General features: G+C 39.4%; 1 protein-coding gene across 5 annotated transcripts in view; it reads left to right on the top strand.

Moving 5' to 3' along the window:
* tnr (tenascin R (restrictin, janusin)) overlaps window positions 1-23,110 on the top strand; it is a 167,285-nt gene that overhangs the window by 79,476 nt on the left and 64,699 nt on the right. For 4 of the 5 annotated variants that reach the window (XM_051404691.1, XM_051404701.1, XM_051404683.1 and 1 more), the window contains exons 4-8: window positions 16,055-16,175; window positions 17,541-17,763; window positions 17,865-17,965; window positions 18,811-18,973; window positions 20,463-20,939. In XM_051404691.1, coding sequence (XP_051260651.1) covers window positions 16,092-16,175; window positions 17,541-17,763; window positions 17,865-17,965; window positions 18,811-18,973; window positions 20,463-20,939 — 1,048 coding nt within the window. In that variant the 5' untranslated portion in view covers window positions 16,055-16,091. The remainder of the gene's footprint in view (window positions 1-16,054; window positions 16,176-17,540; window positions 17,764-17,864; window positions 17,966-18,810; window positions 18,974-20,462; window positions 20,940-23,110) is intronic. The other variant, XM_051404665.1, reaches the window with a different exon arrangement.

Below are 23,110 nucleotides of genomic sequence, written 5' to 3'. Positions count from 1 at the left end.
CGGCTCCGTTTTTTCTAGAGGCTCAGAGATTTCCTATTTTAGTGGTTTGATCTTCAATATATGAGGTTAACTCCAAAGAGCACACCCTAGTGCCGTGTGTGGTTTGCAAATAAATTCATTCCACAGAAGAGAATTTTGAATTTGAATGAACAAGGGAAGATGTTTGGAGGATATAAAATCTTCGTCGTCTTAATGGAATACTTGGAGAGCAATCGATTGCAGCAGAGAGAGTAAAGGGAGTAAAATGAAGGACAGGGAGAAAAATAGAGAGAGAAAGCAAAATGGTCACTGTCAGTGTTTTTTGGCATTGTCGTTTCTTATAGTTATTATTTCTGCACTTATTAAACACGAGAAGGCGAGCCACCCGCTGCACAGACCATGATTTGGAATCTTCCAAACTACTAAACATCATACAGCAGAAAATATATCTCAGAATGAGTTCTGATTGAGCTTAGCTTCTGGTTATTAGCAGAATGAAAGCCTTTGTGTCAACTGTGGTTATTGAAACAGGTGGAAGAAGAAGGTGAACAAGTGAGCGAGGACGAAGAAAGGCAGGGCAAAGAAAGAAGCAGCATAAGCAGAGTGGGGGATAGGAGGTGAGAGTGACAGCAGTGGAAGCCTTTGATCTCGGGTTTCTAATCAATGGGGATTATGGTCTGTGTGCCTGTGTCAGTCCTGATTATGGCAGCAGCACTAGGAGACAGTGGGGCATCCAGAAGAGTTGCAGGCAAACAGCTCCTTATTCTAAGGGGAGGTGCACAACCCTGTCTAGATGCATCTGATCCAGACGTCTGAACTGTTTGACAAGACTCAGAAATTCAACGTGCAGCTGGATTTAGCATTTAAAAAACAATTGAGAGTGTGACTACGACCCTAGTGTGTAAACTGTCGCCACACCCGAACATGCAGTAGTCAGTAGAGACAGTGCTGTCACACGTAGTCAACCAAAGTGCTACATCAGGACTCTGATATGCCAGCAGTTTCGGGAGTGTGTCTCCACTATAGGGAGTAAACATTGTGAATACATGACACAGGAAATCATATGAAACCCAACATTACAGAAGACTTTAAACTGCAGTGCAAGGACAGATAGACCCTGGTGAATTACTTTCAAATCTTTGAATGTGAATTCTTTCAACTTCCACTGACAGCAGGCAGATTTCACCCTGTATATCGGGGGGTAAAGACAGCTTTTGGAATATGATGGATTATGCATCTTGTCCTCAGTTTTTTCCCTGTCGTAACACATACCAATATAAAAAACAAAACACACTGTTTAAATTAGTTGGGGGGTTTTTTTGCGTTAGTTTGGTAAGGTGGGGCAAGGCTATATGACTAAGTAAGACCAAAATCAGTATCACAGTAATTTGATTCGCCTCAATGATTTTAAACTTAGAATATGAAAAGGTTTAACATTCCCTTACTCGTGCCCTGGCTTTTAAATGGCTATATTATATATGCTCAAAGATCTTGTGTTAAATTTGCTGAACTATGAAATTATGCTCATCATGTTGCATATTTCTTTAAATCAAGAAAATATTTATTTTATTGATGTTTATAGTCTATATGTAACCTTAAAACCCCAGTTTACTATAGACATATGTGTATCTACTATGTACAAGTTTTGAGGAACAAAAACAAATACTAAATACAATCTACACTTTAAAAAATTTGGGCTGCATGATATGGTGAAATTCTCATATTGATGGTGGAAGTGTGGGAATTCTAATTTTTTATTCCAAATAAATTTTTTCACAGAAATATGACTTTTTTGTGGTCTGTAGCATCTCTTCAGCCCCACAGTGTGTCATTATAGTTCTGCACATATTTTACCCATATAAAAAAAATGCTTCTTCAGCAGTTTGGATTTCTTTTTGGACTTCTTTCTTTTTACAATTTTGATAATATTGCAATTACAGTCCCCAGGCTTCAGGAGATGCCTTCAAAAGTTCCTCGGAAATATTTTGCCAAACATACCAACATGAGTAGGTTTAGGTTGGAAAGTGACTTCTAATATTAACATCTGTATATTTTCAGCTATGTTATATGAACCGGGTTCTGAAGTAAACCAGGGGGCCTCTCCTGGCAACACTTTGCCAAGCAGACTTAATAACCCCTATGAGCAAAATTGTTCAGCAATTGAAGGATTATATCAAAGTTTTGAAAAAAGAGTGGCTGAAAAGTCGTTTGGCAACGTACATTTTCTTTTCCAATCACAGTGCCACTTAGAGTGTAATTCCACTATCCCAAGAGTACCAATGGTAGTAGGTAGATTTTGAGTGTGCTAAGTGTGGAGAAATCTAAGAATAATGTATTGCCACACAGCCAACCCATGCCATCCACTTTTTCCCCTAACTAGTTTCAGTGGCGAAGAAATGTCTAATTAACGCTTAGAAACAGGAACTGTCCTTTAAATTATGCTTGTTTTATTCATAACTGTTCCCTCACTGGTGAGATTTTGTTCTATTTCTACTTTTGTTCGGTTAAGACCATGCTGCTGAAAACACTCAGAGCAGTCTGTCACTGTGACAGGCTCTCTGCTAATGAACTGGACCTTTGTATCTCCTCCTCACCAGGCTTTTGCTGGAACTGATAGCATCACAATCTGATGTCCTGGTACAGAGATGTTTCAGAGATAACCCATTCAGTCTGACCTTACCTCCCTCTGTACTGGAAGCTTTCGCCAATTTGACCGTGTTCGTGCGATCAATACTGGATGTCTTAACAGTCTGACCTCACCTCTTAAAAACCTGAACTTTCATTTAAAATATGATAGTGATGCCTGAGTGGTTTTCTTCACAGTGATTATGTTCAGATAAATCAATAAATAATTTCTCTAATAGTATTATGGTGTTTAAATAAACAATAGTTACTGATACATGTGTATTTTCTCTGTAGTTTTCTTACATAAACATGACAGATAGGTCCCTCAGTTATACCAAAGGCAGCTTAATTACCAAAATGCTTTACAGGCTGTGCTTTGTTTCTTCTTTTATTATCTCTGCCGTGGAGGTTGTGTTTTTGGTGCAGTGTGTGGGTTTGATTGTGGGTTTGTTTTTCTGTTAGCAGGATTACGGAAAACCGCGACTGGCCAGATTTTCAGAAGCTTGCTGGAGAGGTGTAGCATGGGTCAACGAAGAACCCACTAAATTAGTATTTCTCAATCTTTTCATACCACGTATCACCTCACAAGGTATTACATATTGATATAATGGTATATTAATATTATGCCAATTACAGTATTGTATGCCGGCCATATCTTTTATTAATAAGATCATTTATTTTTCTTTGTTGAGTTTTTTACCATTCATTTTTACCTCCGCTTACTATCGCAGCTATCACATTACATCTCGTAACTAATTATCGATGATTGTGTGTGCTCATGACTATGTGACTATGGCTAGGACTAGAATGATATTGGAACCAAATATTACAGCAAATTACATCCAAAACTTAAGTAGTATTTTCATTCAAATTTTGTAGTATTTTTTTTTTGTAGTACTTAAATATATATATACATATAAATATTTAAAAGATTCTTCTGTGTACCACTAGAGGCAGCTTGTGTACCATCAGTACCATAGTTTGCTTGTAATATTCTCCTTAGAAATGCTAAAATATAGATACCGTATATGGTTATAGTTAAAATCCAACGATAATCCAGGTGATAGCCGGCATCTGGCACTACTTGCCTTACAAAAGCACAGTGTGTACAGGTTGTACAATTCATATAGTAGAGAAAATGCAAGTGTGCCCTTTAAGCAAAACTAGAACAGACCTGGGTCCACACTTTTGAATTCATCGCTTCACTGAATTGACTGATTCTGGTCTGGCATCATGACATAATTTCTTGGTTTAAAAAGCCATTAATAAACTCTGCAGGGGGACTAACGATTAGTCAATCAGCACCACAGGCGGGACTCACACCGCTGTCGAGCGTTGTCAAGCTGTGCCGGAACCAAGGAGGACTAATAACATATCTGTTTTGTTTTTACTTCGCACCACTCCACTTTTAAAATTCCAGCAAAACCAGTATGTTGGCATGGCTACATATTGGTGTCAACATAACATGACATATCTGGATGAATCCATATATGTTGGTGTTGGTGATTGGTTAGGGAAAATCAAATCCGATCAGAGTGGAGGCAACGTCAGACTGAAGATGGAGATGGACTGAGTGTACATGGTTGACAATTCTGTCTGATATCAGGCAAAAAGGAGACATTAAGGCATGTTGCTGCAGAGATAGCTATTTCTAAACTGCAAAGCACAGGGAAGTCACTAAAACAAAAAAGAAACAGATGCAGATCCGCATGCTGAAGTTCAAGAAATTGTAGTCCTTAAAGTAAGTTTTTAAAGAGTTGGGCTTGATCTGATCAGACAGGTTGTTTAAAGAGTCTGCCGGGGCCCTGATGTAGAAAGCTTGATAATCCGTAGTCGTCTGTCTAGACTGTGAAATGACCAAAGCAGCGCTGCCTCAGGATCTCAAGCTGTGCTCCGGCTCATAAGGGCTTAAAAGCTCAGATACGACTAGGCGTTAGTCCAAGACGTGTCTTAAAGGTAATGAATACAATTTTTAGATCATTTCTTGTTTGTAGTGGTTGCCAATAAAGTCAGGTAAGGGCTAGTCTTCTATAAAAGCAAGCTTTTTGACAAAATCAGCTTAAACCCACCTTTAAAGATTGCAGAATTCTTGATATTTTTGATGGTAAATGGAAATGTAGAAAATCCCACAGCTTCTTTAAACAAGAACAAACAGATTTGTTCCTGAAGATGATCAATAGTGGCCTTCTGCCTGCACTCATAAAATGATTGTGAAAGGACTCGACCAATCAGATCTTTTGCCTTCCATTTCATTGCTGAAACTCTTCATGTCCCCTCAATGATTAAAGTCTGACCAATCTCTCTTCAGCTTGATCAGTAATGAAAGGCTTGCCAATCTGTCCCAACGTTTTGTAGGTTAATCAATAATAAAAGTCTTACAAGTCCAATTGTAGCTTAATCAATGATTTACTTTTTTTTTTATCAGTGTGGCAAAACCTGACCACAGTCAGTAATGGAGGTCCAACCAATCTGACCCTTCTGGGACAAACCAGTGTATTAAAAAAAGTTCTTTAAAAAGTACTCCTTCCCAGCTCACTGTGGACATTTACCTGATGCAATGTTTTTATTTATCCGTTGGTTATGATATTTGTTGAGTCAAAATCTTGATTTACGTAGTTTTTTACTCCTTTACTTTCCACTAGGAGCACATTTGCTTACAAAAGGTTTTTCTTATAAAGGTACTGTTAGATGAAGCAGAGCGGATGAAGATCGTAAACCATAAAATTCAAATCACAAATTTTTTTTTAAAAAGCCTGTTTCAGTATATGTGAAACACGACTGTTACTCATCACCACAGTATTTATTTATGTTTCCCCAATCCAAAGGGAACACTATGCTAAGAAGGAGGTTTCACATAAGTGGGACAATGTCACCGCAAACAGAAGCAGATACCCATAATAATGCCTGTCAATAAAACAGGCTTTAAAATTACCACCTATTGTGGCCATTGAGCTGTTTATTTGGTAATTGAATACAATCCCTACTGAGCGCCGGGAGCACTTCTTCCCTTGCTGTTGTGGCATTGAACAGACAGCAGCAACAGAAGAACGTGTCAATCCTTTTGATCCTCCGTAGTTGCTTTATCGTCTCTGCACAGCTTATGGTATTGGATTGTTGCTGCGTTTTTTTGTGTCATTTCAAGTCACCTTTAAATCATAGAAGAAAGAGAAAGACATCTAGCACAGGTGGGAAAAGGCTGACTCTCCCCCCCCACCCTATTTACTGAAAGGTATGGGAGAATACGTTGTCATTTCTGTCGCACAAGAAACAAAAGCCTTTGAAAGAGGAAGATGAAAGGAGAGAAATGGATTGTTAGAAAGGGAGGGAGACCGACAGACAACAACAGCTCGTAAGATGACAGACAGTGAGGTTTTTTGTCCATTTTTTTTGTTTTAGGTCATGCCTGAGCAAAAAGAAAGGGGAAGATGAAGAGGACTGAAGGGAAGGGAATGAAGGAAAAGAGAGGCAGAGGACTACAAGTGCATGTCAAACCCAGGGATGGGTTGTTTGATGTGTTTTATGCAGGTTCCATATAGTAGAAAGACAAATTGGAAATAGCACTGCTTTCTAAAAACCATGTATGTGTGTTTTGTGCCTAATACACACAAAATAACAGAAATAATAAAGAATAAGACAGTAAGTACACAGCTGTGAGAAAAAAAAAACATTTCTTTTTGTTTCATGCAGTCTGTATTGGTTGTTAGTGCTTAAATTTCATGCCTGAAATGCAAACCAACTTTTGGTTTAATTTACTAGCACTTTCTACCTCTATTTATATATTTATGTGTAACATATATGTGTATATATATACACATATATTATTATTATTATTATTATTATTATTGTTTTTTTTGCCCCGTTCCATTCTACCATTACCAGCCGGCAGCTTTGAAATGGAAAATGAGTTTGCTAAAAGCCATGTATTGTGTCATGACAGAATAGAGGAGCAGTGGGTATTCAGCTGCAGCAGGCACTGAGAGAGAAAAAATCCATTCAGTTCCTCCTGACTCATAGCTGGGTGAACTCAAAAGGACTTAAGCATTACCTTCACTGTCTACATTTTTAACTGTCCTTTCACAGTCTTTCATCCGTCCATCCGTCTCCTATGGCCTTTTTACAGATCTGTCGTCCACTTTCTGTCTCTCCCCTCTGGTAGCTTTTTTCATCCCATTTGTTCTCTCCAACTTTTGACTGGTATCTATCCTTAGTCTGTCTATCTAACTTTCTGTCTGAATGCTTCTTTTGTTCTGTCTGCTCTCTTTGAATCTCTCTGTTTTAAATGTATAATGAGAACAATAATCCTTTCCGCAAAGTGCAAACCAGACATGCAGGAAAGACCACCCAAACTGAGTCCAGGAGAAGTCAAATACAAAAGATGTCAAGTTAGAGTCCAACTAGCGAGGACTAAGAACTGAGAACATTTGAGTCCTCTCAAAGATCGACTTTGAGTTAGGATGTAACTAATAGCCATTGAGTTTATTTATTAATTCTTTTGAGTGTTTACAAAATAAAACTTTTATGGAGTTGTGCACAGACTGTAAATTGCAATATGGTACTGTACATGCAAACAAATGCTGGTGATACTGACTTATACAATTGAAAATGACAAACCTTTCATTGGTTGCACTTGTCATCTTTCATTTGTCATCTTTCACAGACTGGGACTGGCGGATGTAAAATCTTTAAACATTCTTGGCAGGGTTTCCCCCTAGTCACATGGCCCTCCAGTGTTGTATCGGCTGTATTGTATTAGTCAAGGCTCAGATTACAGAACTGCAGTTTGAACCAACTCAGGTATATATAATGAACAGATATGTTATGCTGTAGAAATACTGAAACTTTTGAAAACACAGACAATACTTGTTAGTAGCATCAATTAATTGTTTTCGGGTCTGTTGAGGGAATTTGCTGATGAAAATAAAAGGATAACAATTAGCAGTATTACCTGTAGTTATCAGTAATCAACTGATGCAATGCATCAGTGCAACAGTTAACAAACAAATTGCGTGTTGCTGAATAATTGTTGACTATCAGTCAATTTACGGCAATCAGTAGAACCTTTTTAGCAGTAATCGTAATGTTGGTGTCTGTATTTAATTTATTAACACTGCCTAGAATTAAAAAGTAAAAACCACTTGTTATATATGCAATTACTTTACTATTCATCCAATTACATGAAATCGATAGCTAGTCAAGTAGCTAATAAAAAAATTTCAACTGTGCATATATGAGGCTACATAATACTGTAACATTAAAATCCCCCAGTAGACAATGTATAAGAATCCCTTATACTAACACTAACTGGGAATTTGTTATTAATTAGCAGAAAAAAACTTTAAGTAATAGATTTAAAGACAAATGCGCTCAAAAGATTGATTACCACTTAGCACTTTGTTACTGCATTTTATCTCAGTGCCTCCTGTGAACATTTGTGTACATCTTTCTTGAGAAATCGGTCACAGCGTGCAGCATGGAGCAGGCAGTCATCAATGGCTGGAGGTTGTATTATTTGCTGTAGAATGGAATCCATTTCTTCGTCCCATCTTTGCTCTGAAACAGCCCTGAGAGAGAGGAAAAGACTTGTGTAGCCCTCTGGTTGCGAGAGCAGCCAATGAACAGAGCCCAATGGTCCTGAAAGACAAGGCAATTTGGTCAGAGTGATGGGAATAATGAGAAAAGCATCGTAATGTTGCCAGAGTCCAATTTACAAGGTAGAGAGAGAGAGAGAGAGAGAGAGAGAGAGAGAGAGAGGGCAGGGAAGTAGAAGGAATAAAGGAACACGAGGTGGGAGAGAGAGTGAGCGATCACCCACGCAAGAAGGCCTGGTATTGGTTTTGTGTTCATGTTGAGGTGGCTGCACATTAACCTGTGCAAATGGAGGTTATGGCTTTACTTCCACAGGGCGAGCAAGCAGGGGACAACAGGGTTGCTGCCAGAGAAAGAGAGAGAGAGTGAGAAAGCAAGCAACGAACGCAGGGAGAAAATTCACTCTCTCCATCTGTACAGTATGTGGCTTCGAGCCTGAGAGTCAGCCCTAGATGCGTCATTATACAGCATATCTCTGGAAGAACAGATTTGCTGTTCAAAGTGAGGAAAAAAAGACTTTTAGGGATGAAGAAAATCTTCAGAGAAAGAGAGAAAATGAAAACTCTGTCAGAGAGATAAAAGGAGATGGTGAAAATGACAACTAGAGATAATGAAAAATGAGAACAGCAAATAAGAGAAGATGGACCAGCAAAGGTGATTTTCTGATAGAGCTGAATAAAATCATGAGGATAAAAAAGTGTGAGTAAGCCACTCTCATCTCCTCCGACTCTACGTCATGACACAGCAGATGGATGTTTCCTGCCCCCTGGTTACTAGTTCAGGACTGAGACCAGCATCCAGCCTGCAGCGTCTTAAAATGGAAGCAGCACTTTTGATGCCTCCTTCACACAGACTGCTCATGATCACAGTGTCTCTCTGAGGGACGCTGCATCTCTGCAGAGGCTCCCTAGATTACCATCACAACTGGATTACAGAAGCCGATTGCTTAGTAAACGTTTTCAATGTCCTTTCGACTCGTAAAGGGGTAGTTACCGTGAGCTTCTCCCAGGCTGACTTATCTGTTCTCACTGAGCCCCCGAGGGCCACTGAGAGGAAGGAGACCACATACACAGATTGAGATATATGTCTACAGGGCACATAGCAAGCACTTAGTCAGGAGGCAACAGTCTAAAAAGCCCTGTGGCCATGGAAAGAGAATGACACATACACACACACACACACACACACACTCACACAGAGAGAGTAAGAGTTAATGAAGCTTTCCAGTGCGAATCCCTCCCATAATCCAACAGGGATGTTAATCTCCTGTGGGTCTCCTAACTGCTAAAACACACCAATACAAACACCTACACACACATTTATTCAGAGAGAGACTGTGATCATGAGCAGTGTGTGGGAAGGGAGGCATTCACTGGTTGCTTCTCGTTTCATGATGCAGCTGGTTGAATGAGAGAGCCTTGTTTAGCTGTAGGCTTTCTTGAGCTTTCTTTTCTGTGTCTCTTGAACCCCCTTTTCACTTTTCCTATTTTGTTCATTATTAAATCCCTCTAATCATTTTACTCTCTGTCCTTTCTTTAATTACATTGTGTCATTTCTGTAGCATACTATTAGCTTTTTTACTATTAGCCTTCCTAGGGAAACAGTAATAATAATGTGTAAATGAATGCTTTTGTGCTATGTTGTGACAAGCTCTAATTTCTAATCTAGAAAACACTCCTACTAAAAAGTACTGACTTTGTTGCCCAATCTTGTTACAACTTATTGCTCTGCGCCATAGAACTCAATTGCTTTCCGCAACCTATGAAAAACATATCAGTGAGCCATATTGTTGCACTGGGTTCCTTCAATATGATAAACTGTAATACATCACTTTCAGTTGATCCCACATACTGTAAATACTCGCTGGAGTACTAAATGTGCATTAATTTGTGTCTAAATATAGTCCCCAACAAATATATTATTTAAGTAACATTTACTAAAAAGTACAGTCTCTAGCTGTGTTACAAATGAAATGGAAATCCAAGCGTATTGAATATAATCTTTGACTATGTCTATGACCATGAAGATGTTATTAGTCTTGAAAATCTCTGGTGAGATAAAGACTCCTGTTTTGAAACGGTCTTGACATTCTGTAGAACATGCAGCCACCTCTGCGCCCGACACTTATCCCCTGATTTTATAGAGTGACAGTCACATTGGTTTGTAGTTAGAATAACAAAAAGAAATGTACCATTTTCTCCTGCTTGAGGGACGTACAGTCAGTAGCCACTCTGAGGTAACTGCTTGTTAACACAAACTGCCAGCTCTTCTGAACAGTGAATAATGTGACTGCAGCTGAATATATTAAGTATTAAGACAAGAGGTCAAGAAGTTCACTTACTGCTTGACTAAAGATTTAAATCAGCAAGATGTGTGATATATGGAGAGCTGCTGTTATTGCCACAGTAAAGTGTTAAAGACTTTACAGTGAATGAAGTGCGGTCTGTGGTAGCTTTATCTTTAAAACAAGGCTGTCAATGAGATAGGTCAGAGGAAAACAGCAAGGAAGGGGAGACAGGTGATAAGAGCTCTGAGTGTGAAACAGGGGAGTGAATGTGTGGCTGAAGAACCAGAATTAGTGATAACACCATACAGAAACCTGATCCCCTAATAAGAACCCCCAGCACCTTGTTAAACGTATGTCTCAAAGCATTTGTTTTTTCTGGAGAGAATACTGGGTCTTATCCACCAGCACGTAGGTATACCTAATAAAGTGTTGACAGAGTGTATATTAAGGTCAAATAGGCCAACAAGAAGGGATAAGTAAGCCTTTAAATCGGCATCTGTTTATAAGAAGTAGAGTACTGCTTGATAAAGCCACAAAGCTGCATACAGCCCTTTGCAGTGTGAGCTTTTGACCTGATGTTTGCAACCACAAATCCTAGTAATCCCTAAAGTGAAATTTGCATCTCACTGCCTGATTGTTTCTGACACCCTTCCCACTCTGACTCTCCTAACACTTTAATGCAATAAAAGTTCATGGTGAGTTAAAAAAAAAAAGTGCCAAACAGGTCCATTTCAGAGAATGAAGCTTCACTGGTGCATTGTGGAAGGAGCTCCGTATGTAGTTGGAGTTCACACAATGGGTCTAAAGAGCATACTGTGTTATATCTTGAGTTCATTGCCAGTATCTTTTTTTATGTTGATGAAGTTGGGAAAGACAACATCCTTCTTTTTCAAAGTCTACGGATATCCTCCCTGCTTTAGCCCTCTGGAGCAATCTGCACAGAGCATCTTACTAGATCTAAAAGGTCTGTCTCTTAAGAGGCAGACCATGACTGACACGGGCATGTCGGCATCATGGGGTCTTTAAGGGATTCAATATCAGGGAAAACAAACCAAAGGCTAGCTAGCAACACATTTCCTTTTTGCGGTACAAGTCCAGAAATAAGGGATCAGGAGCAAGGCCACGAAAGCGCAGTTTGTTGTTATGCGACTAGAACTGAATCCAACAGAATCAAACATTTATAGTCTGTAATACCAGGCAATTTATTCCTTCTTATGTTTGTCTCCTTTTTTTTGTTCTGTCTTTCCGAAGTTGAGTAAACTATGAAATACAGCCATATTATCCATATAAATGTCAAAATCAAAGGTGGAATTTTACTTTTTTTTTCAATTTCTTTCCTAACCAACTTAAATTTAACTTATCCATGAGATTTTTGTCTTCATCTGCAGTGTGTTTCCATTTCCTCACTCTATTTTTGCTTGTGTTTATGTATCAAATACATTCCTCTGGGCCCAGTGTGTGTTTGTATGTATGCATGCATGACTGTTTATTTGTACCTTTGGGGGATATTTGTGAAAGATGAGACAATTTAATGGTGTTAGTCTGTAAATGTTTCTTTTGACTCGGGGGGCATTAAAGAAAAGCAAGCAGGCTCAGTAGGTTACTATTGTGGTTTTTATTAAATAGCTAATGTCCCCAACAAGAGGGTTTTTTTTCCTCCAATATCTGCCACTGACTTTGTTCACCCAGGATATGTAGAGAGGCTGAGCATGGTCCTGGATAACTACGATAACTTGAAGAAATTTAAATTAAAACTCACTTATTATTAGACAAATTGTAAATATCATCAGAATGTAAAACAAGTTATTTGTTTATATTGTCTTATATGTTTAAACCTTCATTATTCAGTCTTCTTTTTATATAATCTACACACAGTTATTTGTCTTTTATCGCTGGCTCTCCCAATATCCAGCACCACATCTGTATCTACTGTATGTGATAAAAAAAAGACTTAGAGAAAAAGAAGAAGTATTCACATGACCAAGATTGGATTAGTATCTCAGTAATAATTACACTGTGAATTTTTAAATTCAATTCTCTTTTCATATCGACTCGTTTGCCCGTAAACCACATTGTGGATAAAAGAGAGAGATATTGTCAGAAATTCAAGACAAAAAATCAAAAGCTCACCTCAGAGAGAAAAGTAATCTAACAAAGATGAAAAAAGTTAGACAGACAAGATCAAAGTGATTTTTTACATCAAACTTTTAAGCATGCTAGTATTTAGGATTCATTTTGCACATATTTTGCCGAGTGGCCTCCTTTGTATGCTGAGTATTTTACCTTTTCCTTTGTATAAAGTGCCCTGATATTTTTTTATTATAATTGAAACAGGCTGCTTCATTTCAGCCCCTCAGGGGGTCAACTTATCCAATTCCTCTCAAGAAATTCAGCAGGTAATACGTAAAGTGACAGCATTGTTTCAGAGCATTCTCAGACTGTCATTACATGTATATTTTTATAAACGCCCATTTATTTCTGACGTGAACACATGCACACTTTCCCAGCTAGACTACTTCACTTTTTTTTTTTGTGCTTACACCTTGAGAAAGTGTCTAGATTGAGCTGTCGAGATGCTGCCTGCTGACAGATCTAATTACTATCAAGGCAGGTGGACTGTTATTAAAATGAAAATCTTAACATCCTTGATCCATGACACACTGTGTTTTTGTGCACATGTCGGTGTGTATTTCCTTTTGTGTAACTATGGATTCGACTGTGTATGCAAGAGTGATGGTTTTGTGTTGGCTGAAGTGTGTGTGTGTGTGTGTGTGTGTGTGTGTGTGTGTGTGTGTGTTTTCTCTCTCTCCTGAAAAGAAAGTGAGTAAATTAAGGCAGTTTTTAGTGCCTGAAGCATGTTGATTCTCTTCATGCTGAATGAGTGGGTCTGCCCTTAATTGAGCCTCAATGAAAAACCTCCTCTTGTTTGTGGAAATGCTTGTGGGCATCAACCTGCACCATGACCCAATCACTAAAGTATAATCCTGTGACTTTGAACCTCTTTCAAACTTTTATCACTGCCAGTCTAAAACTATGGATAGAGTCGTATTAATGTATGGGTCTATATTTAGTAGGCGTTTAAAAGCAGTATCCCTTACAGCAAAACACTGTGCGTGCATACACAAGACCTTTATCTATATTGAAATAAAAAGGGTTGCCTGACACCTTTATCTCATGATACATCTATTTTTACCGCTAAAAGAATAAATAAAATAGCCTGAGTGATAAATTGGCACCAATATTATCAGATATCATTAGGTTATCATCAATAAATGGACCTGTCCAGTTAAATTGAAAATGTAGATAAAAATTTCCATTCCTCTAATCACCTCTGACCTCTCATCCATTGATAGTGTCACCAATACATCATTTGTCCATTAGAGGGCGCTCACAAGTTTTACATTTCTGTAATTTCATAATAAATGTTTTATTATCTACAAGATTTTTCCTGAAAAGAAAATAACGAAAATGTTGTGGTACACATTGGTACATAGTTAATTTGGTACACATCTAGTTAATTAAGTCAAATGAATTGCTTGCATAACTGAGAGAGTGTTTTAGTCAACATACTAAAATGTGAAATTTGTTCGCAGACAAGCATAACTTTTAACATATATGGAGAATAATGTTTCCAATAATAAGCAAATATATCTCAGAAAAAGTCTTGAATATTTGTTTAAAAATTGCGAAACCATAAAGTTTAAAGGATCGTTTTCAATATAATGTTACATGTGTTCACAAAAAACAAATGTCGACTGATATATTGTCATTGGATTCGAGTATAAAACACAGTCGATCTCGAGAGCTGTTGTCTATCATGCTTGTTACAGGAAGTGAGTGAAGCATCCATGTAGTGCCATCTATCATCATCACGTCTTTTAAGCATGAATGCGAGCCACCTACTGAAGCTAGCTGAGGGGACGCTGCTTTGGCTAATGTCTGTGAACAAGACAGTTCCAGTTGGCTTTTCTCACTCCTTCATCATCTGCATGCTTCTCATTCGTTTGGTGAATTCACCAGTTAAACGGCTCGTGTCGTGTCAGACAGCAGCTGCATGCTTGAGGGGAGTTTTCAAAGTAGAACATTTTCCATCTCTTCAGCGTAGACCAGGCGGCATTGAGGGAGTCGATTCCAGCAAGGCCAAAGCCATTTTTAAAAGCATTAGCGGCACTGTCTGAAGCGAGGCATGCTGTAGATTGTAACATATGACTGACTGTCTCTCCGTTATGGGTCTTTCATGATATACTGTACGTGTCAACATTCTTTATGTGACCGTTTATGTTCGCCACACACATACAAAAAGCCACACATGTACACATAAGTTCAGGTGCTCAGGTGGACAAAACCAAAAAAAAAAAAGATGATCTTGAATGTGAAGTGTAAGGAATCTTCAGTATGTAAGCAGGAAGTCAGGGACATTGCGTATGCATCAATTTAAAAAAGAAATATTTCCCTCACAATGAGACGAACTTGAAAGGACGCATTGGCTCACACACACTGAGATTCTCTCTGTTTCTCGTCTATGTGCAAATACGCTTATGTCTCAACGTTTCGACCCTAAATGATAAAAGAAAGAAAGCCCGAGCCAGTTAGGTGTGATAAGAAGACTTCCATCTGGCTCTTACAAAAGGCGCCAGCTGAGAGCAATAGCCTGCTTCAACAACATGAGATGCATTGTTGTGATAAAAGAGCCTCTTGAATACACAGGCTCATCTGTGAGACGGTTTCTTTTAACTCCTTGTGAACGCCCTACTGCCCACACACACTTGGGCACGAACATGCTAAAACTCGAGGAAATGTGCTTCAAAAAAAGCTGCCACAACACATGAACGCACGCACATACCACTGATGTAATTGATCTTCAGTCTTGAATAACCAGCTGTCCCCATGCTTGCACGATAAAACAACTTTTGCAGGTTGAGTAAGTGGATTGATTCAATAGTGACAAAACTCAACACATTTCAAAAATCCACATTTAAAGCAAACTTTAGCTCTGCACTGTCTTGTCTGTGCTGATATGTGACAGTGTGCTTGAAGGATCCACATCAGTTTTCCCTCTGCGCGGCTTTTATTTCAGCGTGTCCCTGTTCTCTCTTCCCCCACTCAATGGAGAGAGGATTACAGCGGCATCACTCAAACCATGTCTCTACTGAAATCCATCTATCAGCTCATTCCCTGAACAATATTTCTGTATTCCTCCCAAGTGGAAAGATCAAATATTTGGTATTGCGCAGTGAAACACATTCAAAGCTACTTCCACAATCCCTGGATGAGTTTTTTTTTCTTCTACAGCCAATTATTTTACATCAGATCAAAGGCATTTATTTGCCATTTAAAGTGGATAAGCTGATGGAAATGGGACTCTCCCATATGCACACAGAAGCGCACACACACAAAAAAGACACACATGAACAGATGTGTTTCCATGTTGGCACACTAACAACTCCACTGGAACAGCTGCAGTATAAACACCATCACCATGATTTTTTTTCCCCTGAAACTTCATTTAGGCCAACTTTTTACGTCTCTCCCCTTTTCTCTTCACCCACCTTTCTACTTCTTCTCACTTCTCCACAGGTGTGTGTGGACAGGAGTGGTGAGGTTTCATCCCAGCATGCCTCTGGCACAGCAGCATCACAGGGCCACTGTGCCCACAGCAGGCTGGATCCTGGCTTTAGCGCTGTTTCTTGCTCTACAGGTAATTTTATTTCTGATCAAATAGACATTTTTTTTACTTGGTAGAAGTGCCCTGGGCTTTTTTTGTTCATATTAATTATTTATTTCCAATCTACTACTTTTGGCAGCCATGTTAATCACTTGACTCTAGGCACAAATCCACTCAAATTCTAGTCTGGCCAAGTATCAAAGAGAAGTGATGGTTTAGACTACTTGTATGTTTTCTGCCTGTTTTGATATTTTATGTTGTTGTTTTCTTGTACGTTTTATATTACCGAACCAGAGTTATCATTGCTACGTCCATAAAGCTTCCCCCTTCTTGCATATGAACATATGCAGTCTGCTGTGATAATGGTGGCAGATTTAACACTCAGAAGCAGGTTTCTCATTTCTAGCCAGTGCCTAGACTCAATTTTGTCAGCTAAAATGACAACAGTAACTGTAACCTCACAAGCTACCACCATGTGTGAACCTATCGTGACTTCACCCATGTGGTTTGTGGAATTGTATTGTTGTATTAAATGAACATCATGCCGTATGAAAGAATTCTTGAAACTAGCGATTGAGACCGTAAACTCATTGGGAAACCATTTACTGAGTTAATAAAACAAATGAGAAGTTGTGTCATTTTTACATAACACTGCATGGCATCTGTGAGTTATTGCAGCCCATGGATCTGCCCCCTGCTAATCATTACCTGGAATGCAGGTTGTTGGCTTCACTTCACAGACCTGGAAGCTCTGTCTATATATATATATATCCTCTCAATATATTGAGAGGCTAAAAAACACAAAAAACCCTGCAACCTCTTGAAATGCAGAGTACCGTTTTTTCTACAGCCCCATGAGGAATCCAAATCTTGACAGACCTGCTGTGCCTAGTTACGGTTGCAAAGCTATGATTGGACAATGTGCTGTTCAGGGAAATGGGTTTCTTGAATAGTAAATTGCACCTGGGTAGTACTAGTAATTATATACTAATAACTGTAATAACTCTCTCAATCAAACATTTTTAATAAATCTGAAAGTTCATATTCAACAAAATGTTTTCATTATTTTTCTTATTTTTTTCATTTAATGTTAGAAATTCTCTGCAAGTTTTGCCAGAAATAAAAGAAAGTATGATCTAAAAATACTGAACTGTCACAGCATCTTTTGCAAATGACCCTTATTTGTAATGTGAAAATTGTTGTGTGTCTGTGTTGCAGCCAGTGAGAAAATCCTTCATATAAAGTATATTAGTGTCATCTTGTTTTGTTTCCCTCTGGGTTCTTTTGTTAGTCTTTACTCCATCATTCTGTAAACACAAGATAGAAAGGACAAAAACAACTGGAAGCCCCTCCAAACCACGTGCAGTGTTTTTTGTTTCACATTGTGTCTCTCTCCAGGGTGCCGCTTATGCTGCTCCATCAGGAGACAACAAGCTGGTTCGTACCACCAGAGTGAGGAGACAGACCCCAGGGGGGGATCAGCCCCCCTCTGCTTCCTCAGCCAACCAGACACTGCGGGAGCAACCTGTAGTCTTTAACCACGTCTACAACATCAATGTACCATTGGAGTCTCTGTGCTCTGTTGACCTGGACGCCTCTGCACCACCTAACCCAGGTGATGGTGAGTGTTTTGGTTAAAACTGCCATCTTATCTACTGTCACAGAGGCACCTTTTGTTGCTGTATTTAGACGTTTTTAAGAGATCTTCCTTTTGATTCCAAGGTTCCCGTGCTGAATTGGGGTCTGGCCCTTCTATGGAGGGTCCGATGGATCCAAGCGGACCAACAGAATACACTGAGCAGACGCTGGACGCTGACAGCCAAGTAGGTGTAACATTTTATTTTTGTTTAATTGGTACTAAAGCATAGGGAGCGATACAGGATTTAGAATGGCATGAAGAGAGATGTGAAGAGTGATTTAGGCAAACTGCCTCATGTGGCACGGAAATGATTTTAAAGGACAAACATCTGTTTCATCACACATTGTCATTTACATGCTGAGACTCATTATAACTTGTTGTTTTACCCAGAATTAACTAAAGTTATTCTTCACTAAAAACCACAACAAGGTACCCACTATTTTGAGGTGGCTGTAAAAACGCTCAAGTTGGTAACTGATTCGGAAAAGGTTACGATATTAAATTATCTATGGAAGATTGTCAAACCACCGATGCAGCAAAATTAGATTAGTTTAGGTGGCAGATTTCAAACATACATGACAAACAATAAAACCACTCTTACCTTGTCCATCCATATGCTCAACATGTTCCGAACAGTCATATTTTAGCCAATTTGCTAAGTACACCACTTGAATTCTCACACATGACCCTGCTGGGCTTGTTTTTTCAGTGCTCGTGTTGGTTTGCACACATAAGAGCACCCACCATTTGCTGTAGCTGTTGGGGAGAGGTGGATAATGCTGCATGAGAGGGTTTAAGATTTTGATTGACTTTTCCTCACACCAGGACAACTGATTTTGGCCTCAGTTCCCTCAGACAGACACAACTATAAACTTTTTTCTGCCACTTTCCAAGCCTACAGGACAGTGTTTCATCCTTGATAGATAGATAATTTGAGTGGAGTATCGTATGCATTGTCCCGTAATTGTGGAATCTATTGTTCTGTTATCCTCAGTTAATTTGCACGTCTTAATTAAACTCGTTCTTCAGGTAACATTCACTCACCGCATCAACATCCCAAAAGCTGCATGTGGTTGTCCGGGAATAACCACGATCCAGCAGCTTGCCACCAGAGTGGAGATGCTGGAGAGAGAAGTTTCCCTGCTCAGAGCTCAGTGCGGATCTGGATGCTGTGGCGAGAGCTCAGCCATGGGTGAGTGCTGTTTAACAATGACAACAAAATATATCAATAAAGCTGCAGGATGTTGTGTTTTTATTTCAATAAGCTGTTTTACTTACACAAAAAAAACAAAAAAACTAATGGTTTGAACCATTAGGCTTTTAAAAGCAAAGATATAAAGAACTGCAAGAAAAACATTAAAAACACGCCGTCTCATATGTGGCAAAAAGACAAAAAAACTATTTATACTATAAGTAAAACAGGCAGAAAAAAACTGTTTATACCATGAATGAAGAGGAGACAGACGGCAGCAGCATATTGATGCTGGAGGGCGACTTTTATTTCTGCTACACAGTCTCGGTCTAAAAGGTGTGGAGAAACCTTTGCTACTGGTAAAAATTTTGTTCACTATTCAGGAGATGCTGCCATTATAATATGAGGGGACTAAAATGGATAGAGTTATAGGATATATTATGGTTAAAGGATCAGCTCCATTGACACCATCACCCCATTCAAATATTTTCTGAAAACGCTCCATCTCTACGGTGAGAATATGATTATCTCCGGCAGACATGATCAGAATCAGAATGAGGAAGAAATGCTCAGCTAAGGGGGGACGGTGGCTGGATGGAAATGCACAGAATGAGACAGATTTTTATTGACATCTGCACTACTGTTTCTTCCATCAAGGCTGTTGGAGCATGGGAACCAAGGTCGAAGGTTTTCCCATGATTTATGAATTGATTATTTCTTAAGAATATATCACTCTTTACCTAGGATTCTCAGGGTTATTAGCATGTCTTAAAACAGTACTACATACGTTTTATTGTGATGTTGAAGATTTTATTTTTTAATATTCTTTCACATCCATTACATTATGTGGTAATGTGTCTATTAGAACAACAATTTGTCTAGTATATAGAATCATCTGATCTTCTGTATTTTTGCATGTCCTCTTACTCTTTTTATGTCAGAGTGATTATATGGAATCATTTGACTGTCTTTAGAGCAATTAACTGAAGTTATTAGTTAGTGCATGCAGTGGTAGGGAATAGCATTTTGGCATGTTGTTTAGCCCGGGTGGTTTTATGCATGGCATGCTCCACCTGTTGAATGCCGCACTGCAATTAGCCCAACTGCTCTGATTGGGGATGGAGGTCTGTATGTTTGATTAAACCACTTGTTGGCTGCTTTGTTCAATTAATCTTAATAACATTTTGCCACACAGCTTAACTGCTAACTGCAACTGTAGCATGACAAAAAACAAACAACGCAGCTGAAAAGTTAATTTACATTATGGCAAAAATCCCAGCATCTTGCTGATGTTTTCCTGGTAAACAGAACCAGATTACAACAATAAATCCAGTGAAATACAGAAAATACAAAGTAATAAGAGTATTATTATTACCCCAAAACTGAACTATACCCTTAAGTTTGATTATATGGTATTCTTTTCATCTTTGAATCTAGCATAATTTTATAATAATACTGCATATAATGTATGTGCCTTTTTTTCCCCCAGGTCGTTTGGACTTTGTCCCAGGCTGCAGCGGCCATGGCAGCTTCAGCTTTGACCTGTGTGGCTGCATCTGTGAGGAAGGTTGGACCGGCAAAAACTGCTCTGAGCCTCGCTGCCCGGATGACTGCTCCGGCCAGGGGGTATGTGTGGAAGGGGAGTGTGTGTGTGACCGTGACTTTGGAGGCGACAACTGTTCAGAGCCGCGGTGCCCTTCAGACTGCTCGGGTCGCGGGTTGTGTATCGACGGGGAGTGTGTGTGCGAGGAGTCCTTCACTGGCGATGACTGCATGGTCGGGAGGTGTCTCAATGACTGCTCGGACCAGGGGCTGTGCATCAACGGGACGTGCCAGTGCCGGCCCGGGTATGTGGGAGAGGACTGCTCGCTGGTCTACTGTGCCAACAACTGCAGCAAGAAGGGAGTCTGCAAGGATGGATTCTGTTCCTGCCAGGATGGCTTTGCAGGAGATGACTGCAACTCCGGTAGGCTTTTAAAAGCTTCTGTCAGTTTGATCCCCTTGACTGTTGTCAAATACAAAAAGTAGTTCGTCTGACATTTGTAGTTCAATTCCCAGAAGCAGAAACTCTGGGCAAGGAAGATGTCCTCAGTTAACACTTGCTGTTAGTGTGACCAGGACCAAGTAACTCAGAGCCGAAATCCAGCCTAAACAGATTTGAGAATGACTCTCTGTGACCCTCAGACAGTTCACTATGAATTCTTGAGCAGGAACAGGTTTTTTTTTTTTTTCAGATTGGAGCTGCAGCGTTAGATGGAGTTCCTCCATTGCTGAGATTGATTTACTGTAATGTGGGCACATTTTCTGTTCATGAATTGCTGGCACTATCACTGAGGTTCCAGATTATAGTGAGTATCTTTAGAAAAGGCGTCTTGATGTCTCTTTATCTGGTTTACTTACAGTGTGGGAGTAATTCTTCAAAAAAAAGAAAAAAGCAGTTGTGTGCCACTTGATAAATAAGACTACAGTGAGATATTTTCCCTTAAGCTTCTCTTTAAGTTAGAAAATCTAGCTTTGGATGCCCTTAGACTTTTAGATGTAATCAATATGTGACATTCAGTACAATGATGTTTGGAGTTTATTTTTAGCTGCGACCAGCAGCTCTCTAGCTCACTGTGTCAGTCCACAAACATTTCCCCACCCATCGTCAGCCACAGTGTTGGCCTTCGCAGGCTGAAATTTGGCATTCTGTTGATGCTTGAAGGCATAGATGCACGTGTGTATGTGGTTGCAGCTATTGCAAATTCATGCTTGTTATACAGATATTTGTATTCACACAATCTGTCAAACATATACAACAAACATACAGTTAGGGCTGCAACTTATTTTTAAATTCCCCAGTGCCCTAAATGATCTGATCAGCAGTCAAAACACCAAACACATACATTTTACAGTGATATAAAATTGATATGCATGACATAAAAGTAAAACAATGATCAGATATGTGGGTAATGTTCTAACTAATTGATTAAGCGACCAATTATTTCTGCGCCAAATACAATATATAATAGAAACTTAACACATATGGAAGAATCCAGTACAGCAGATATTGGAACTAATGTGCCATGGAGTGCTTTGAGTTTACAGCTAGATAAAGGCTACAGCAGGGGATTTAATTTATCAGCACACCTTTAACAAGAATAAAGGAAGTAATTAATTCAACCACCTAGTGTAGTGTCTGTATAGGAAGTAAATTACCATGATGCTCCATAACACATTTGCCTACCTGAGCCCTACAGAGCGGTGAGCTAGATCTGATTTGTTTATAGATGTATAAATGCAAAGCTTCCGTTCTCTCTGCTCTAGCAATTAGCTCTCAGCCCCATCATTTTTAGTATACGTGCAGCCCGGAGAAACAAACCCCTCTGTGCTTCAAACGCAGGTGGCGGGGCCGTGTGACTTGCTGGACAGCAGAAGGTGTAACAACATTCATTTGTCAAAAGTCACATTCATCCGGGGAGAGAACTGTCACATTAGCTGCAGCTGAGACAGTTTCTGAGTCATGCTTGCCTCTGTTCAAACGCAGCTCTCTACGCCGAAATATCAGATCCTCCTCTGCCATTTGAGGCAGCTGTCAACAAAGTGAAGGATGGGGACAGACATGGGCGCGAGCAATAGAAAGACAGTGATGGCAAATCATATTACTAAGGCTGATTCCTCCTCACTGCCCTCCCATTTAATGTCTATACCAAGTGAGGGAGTCGGAATTGCTTATTTTCTTTGCAATTAGAAGCAAAGATAGCCAGTGCTTGTAGGGGGTAGTTTTCTGAATACAAAACGAAGCAGTTCAATTACCAGAGACCTGTAGGGTGACAGGCTTAAGTGCTTCATGTTATCAAAAGCTGAAGAAAGCGCGATGTATTTTTGCTTCCATTATGGTGGCCTATATTTTCCCACTATGAGAAATAATGAAGGCTGTTGAATTTAAATGGGATGTTTCAGGCACGGGATAGGATACAGTATATCTTTACATGAAAATATATATCCACCCACAAAGCAGAGCTCAACTTGTGCTGAAGAGTGACATTTAATCTTGACGACAGAGGAATTCTGCGATCATTTTCAATGAGTCCTGATGCTGCAGTGGCGATGACATTCTCACATTGTTGACATCCTCTAAGTGTGGCAGTGGTGACA

The sequence above is a fragment of the Dicentrarchus labrax genome, unplaced genomic scaffold (genome assembly GCF_905237075.1).
Source record: "Dicentrarchus labrax unplaced genomic scaffold, dlabrax2021, whole genome shotgun sequence".
Classification (NCBI taxonomy): Eukaryota; Metazoa; Chordata; class Actinopteri; family Moronidae; genus Dicentrarchus; species Dicentrarchus labrax.
The sequence above is the reverse complement of the archived record's forward strand: the minus strand, read 5'-3'. Positions and strand labels throughout refer to the sequence as shown.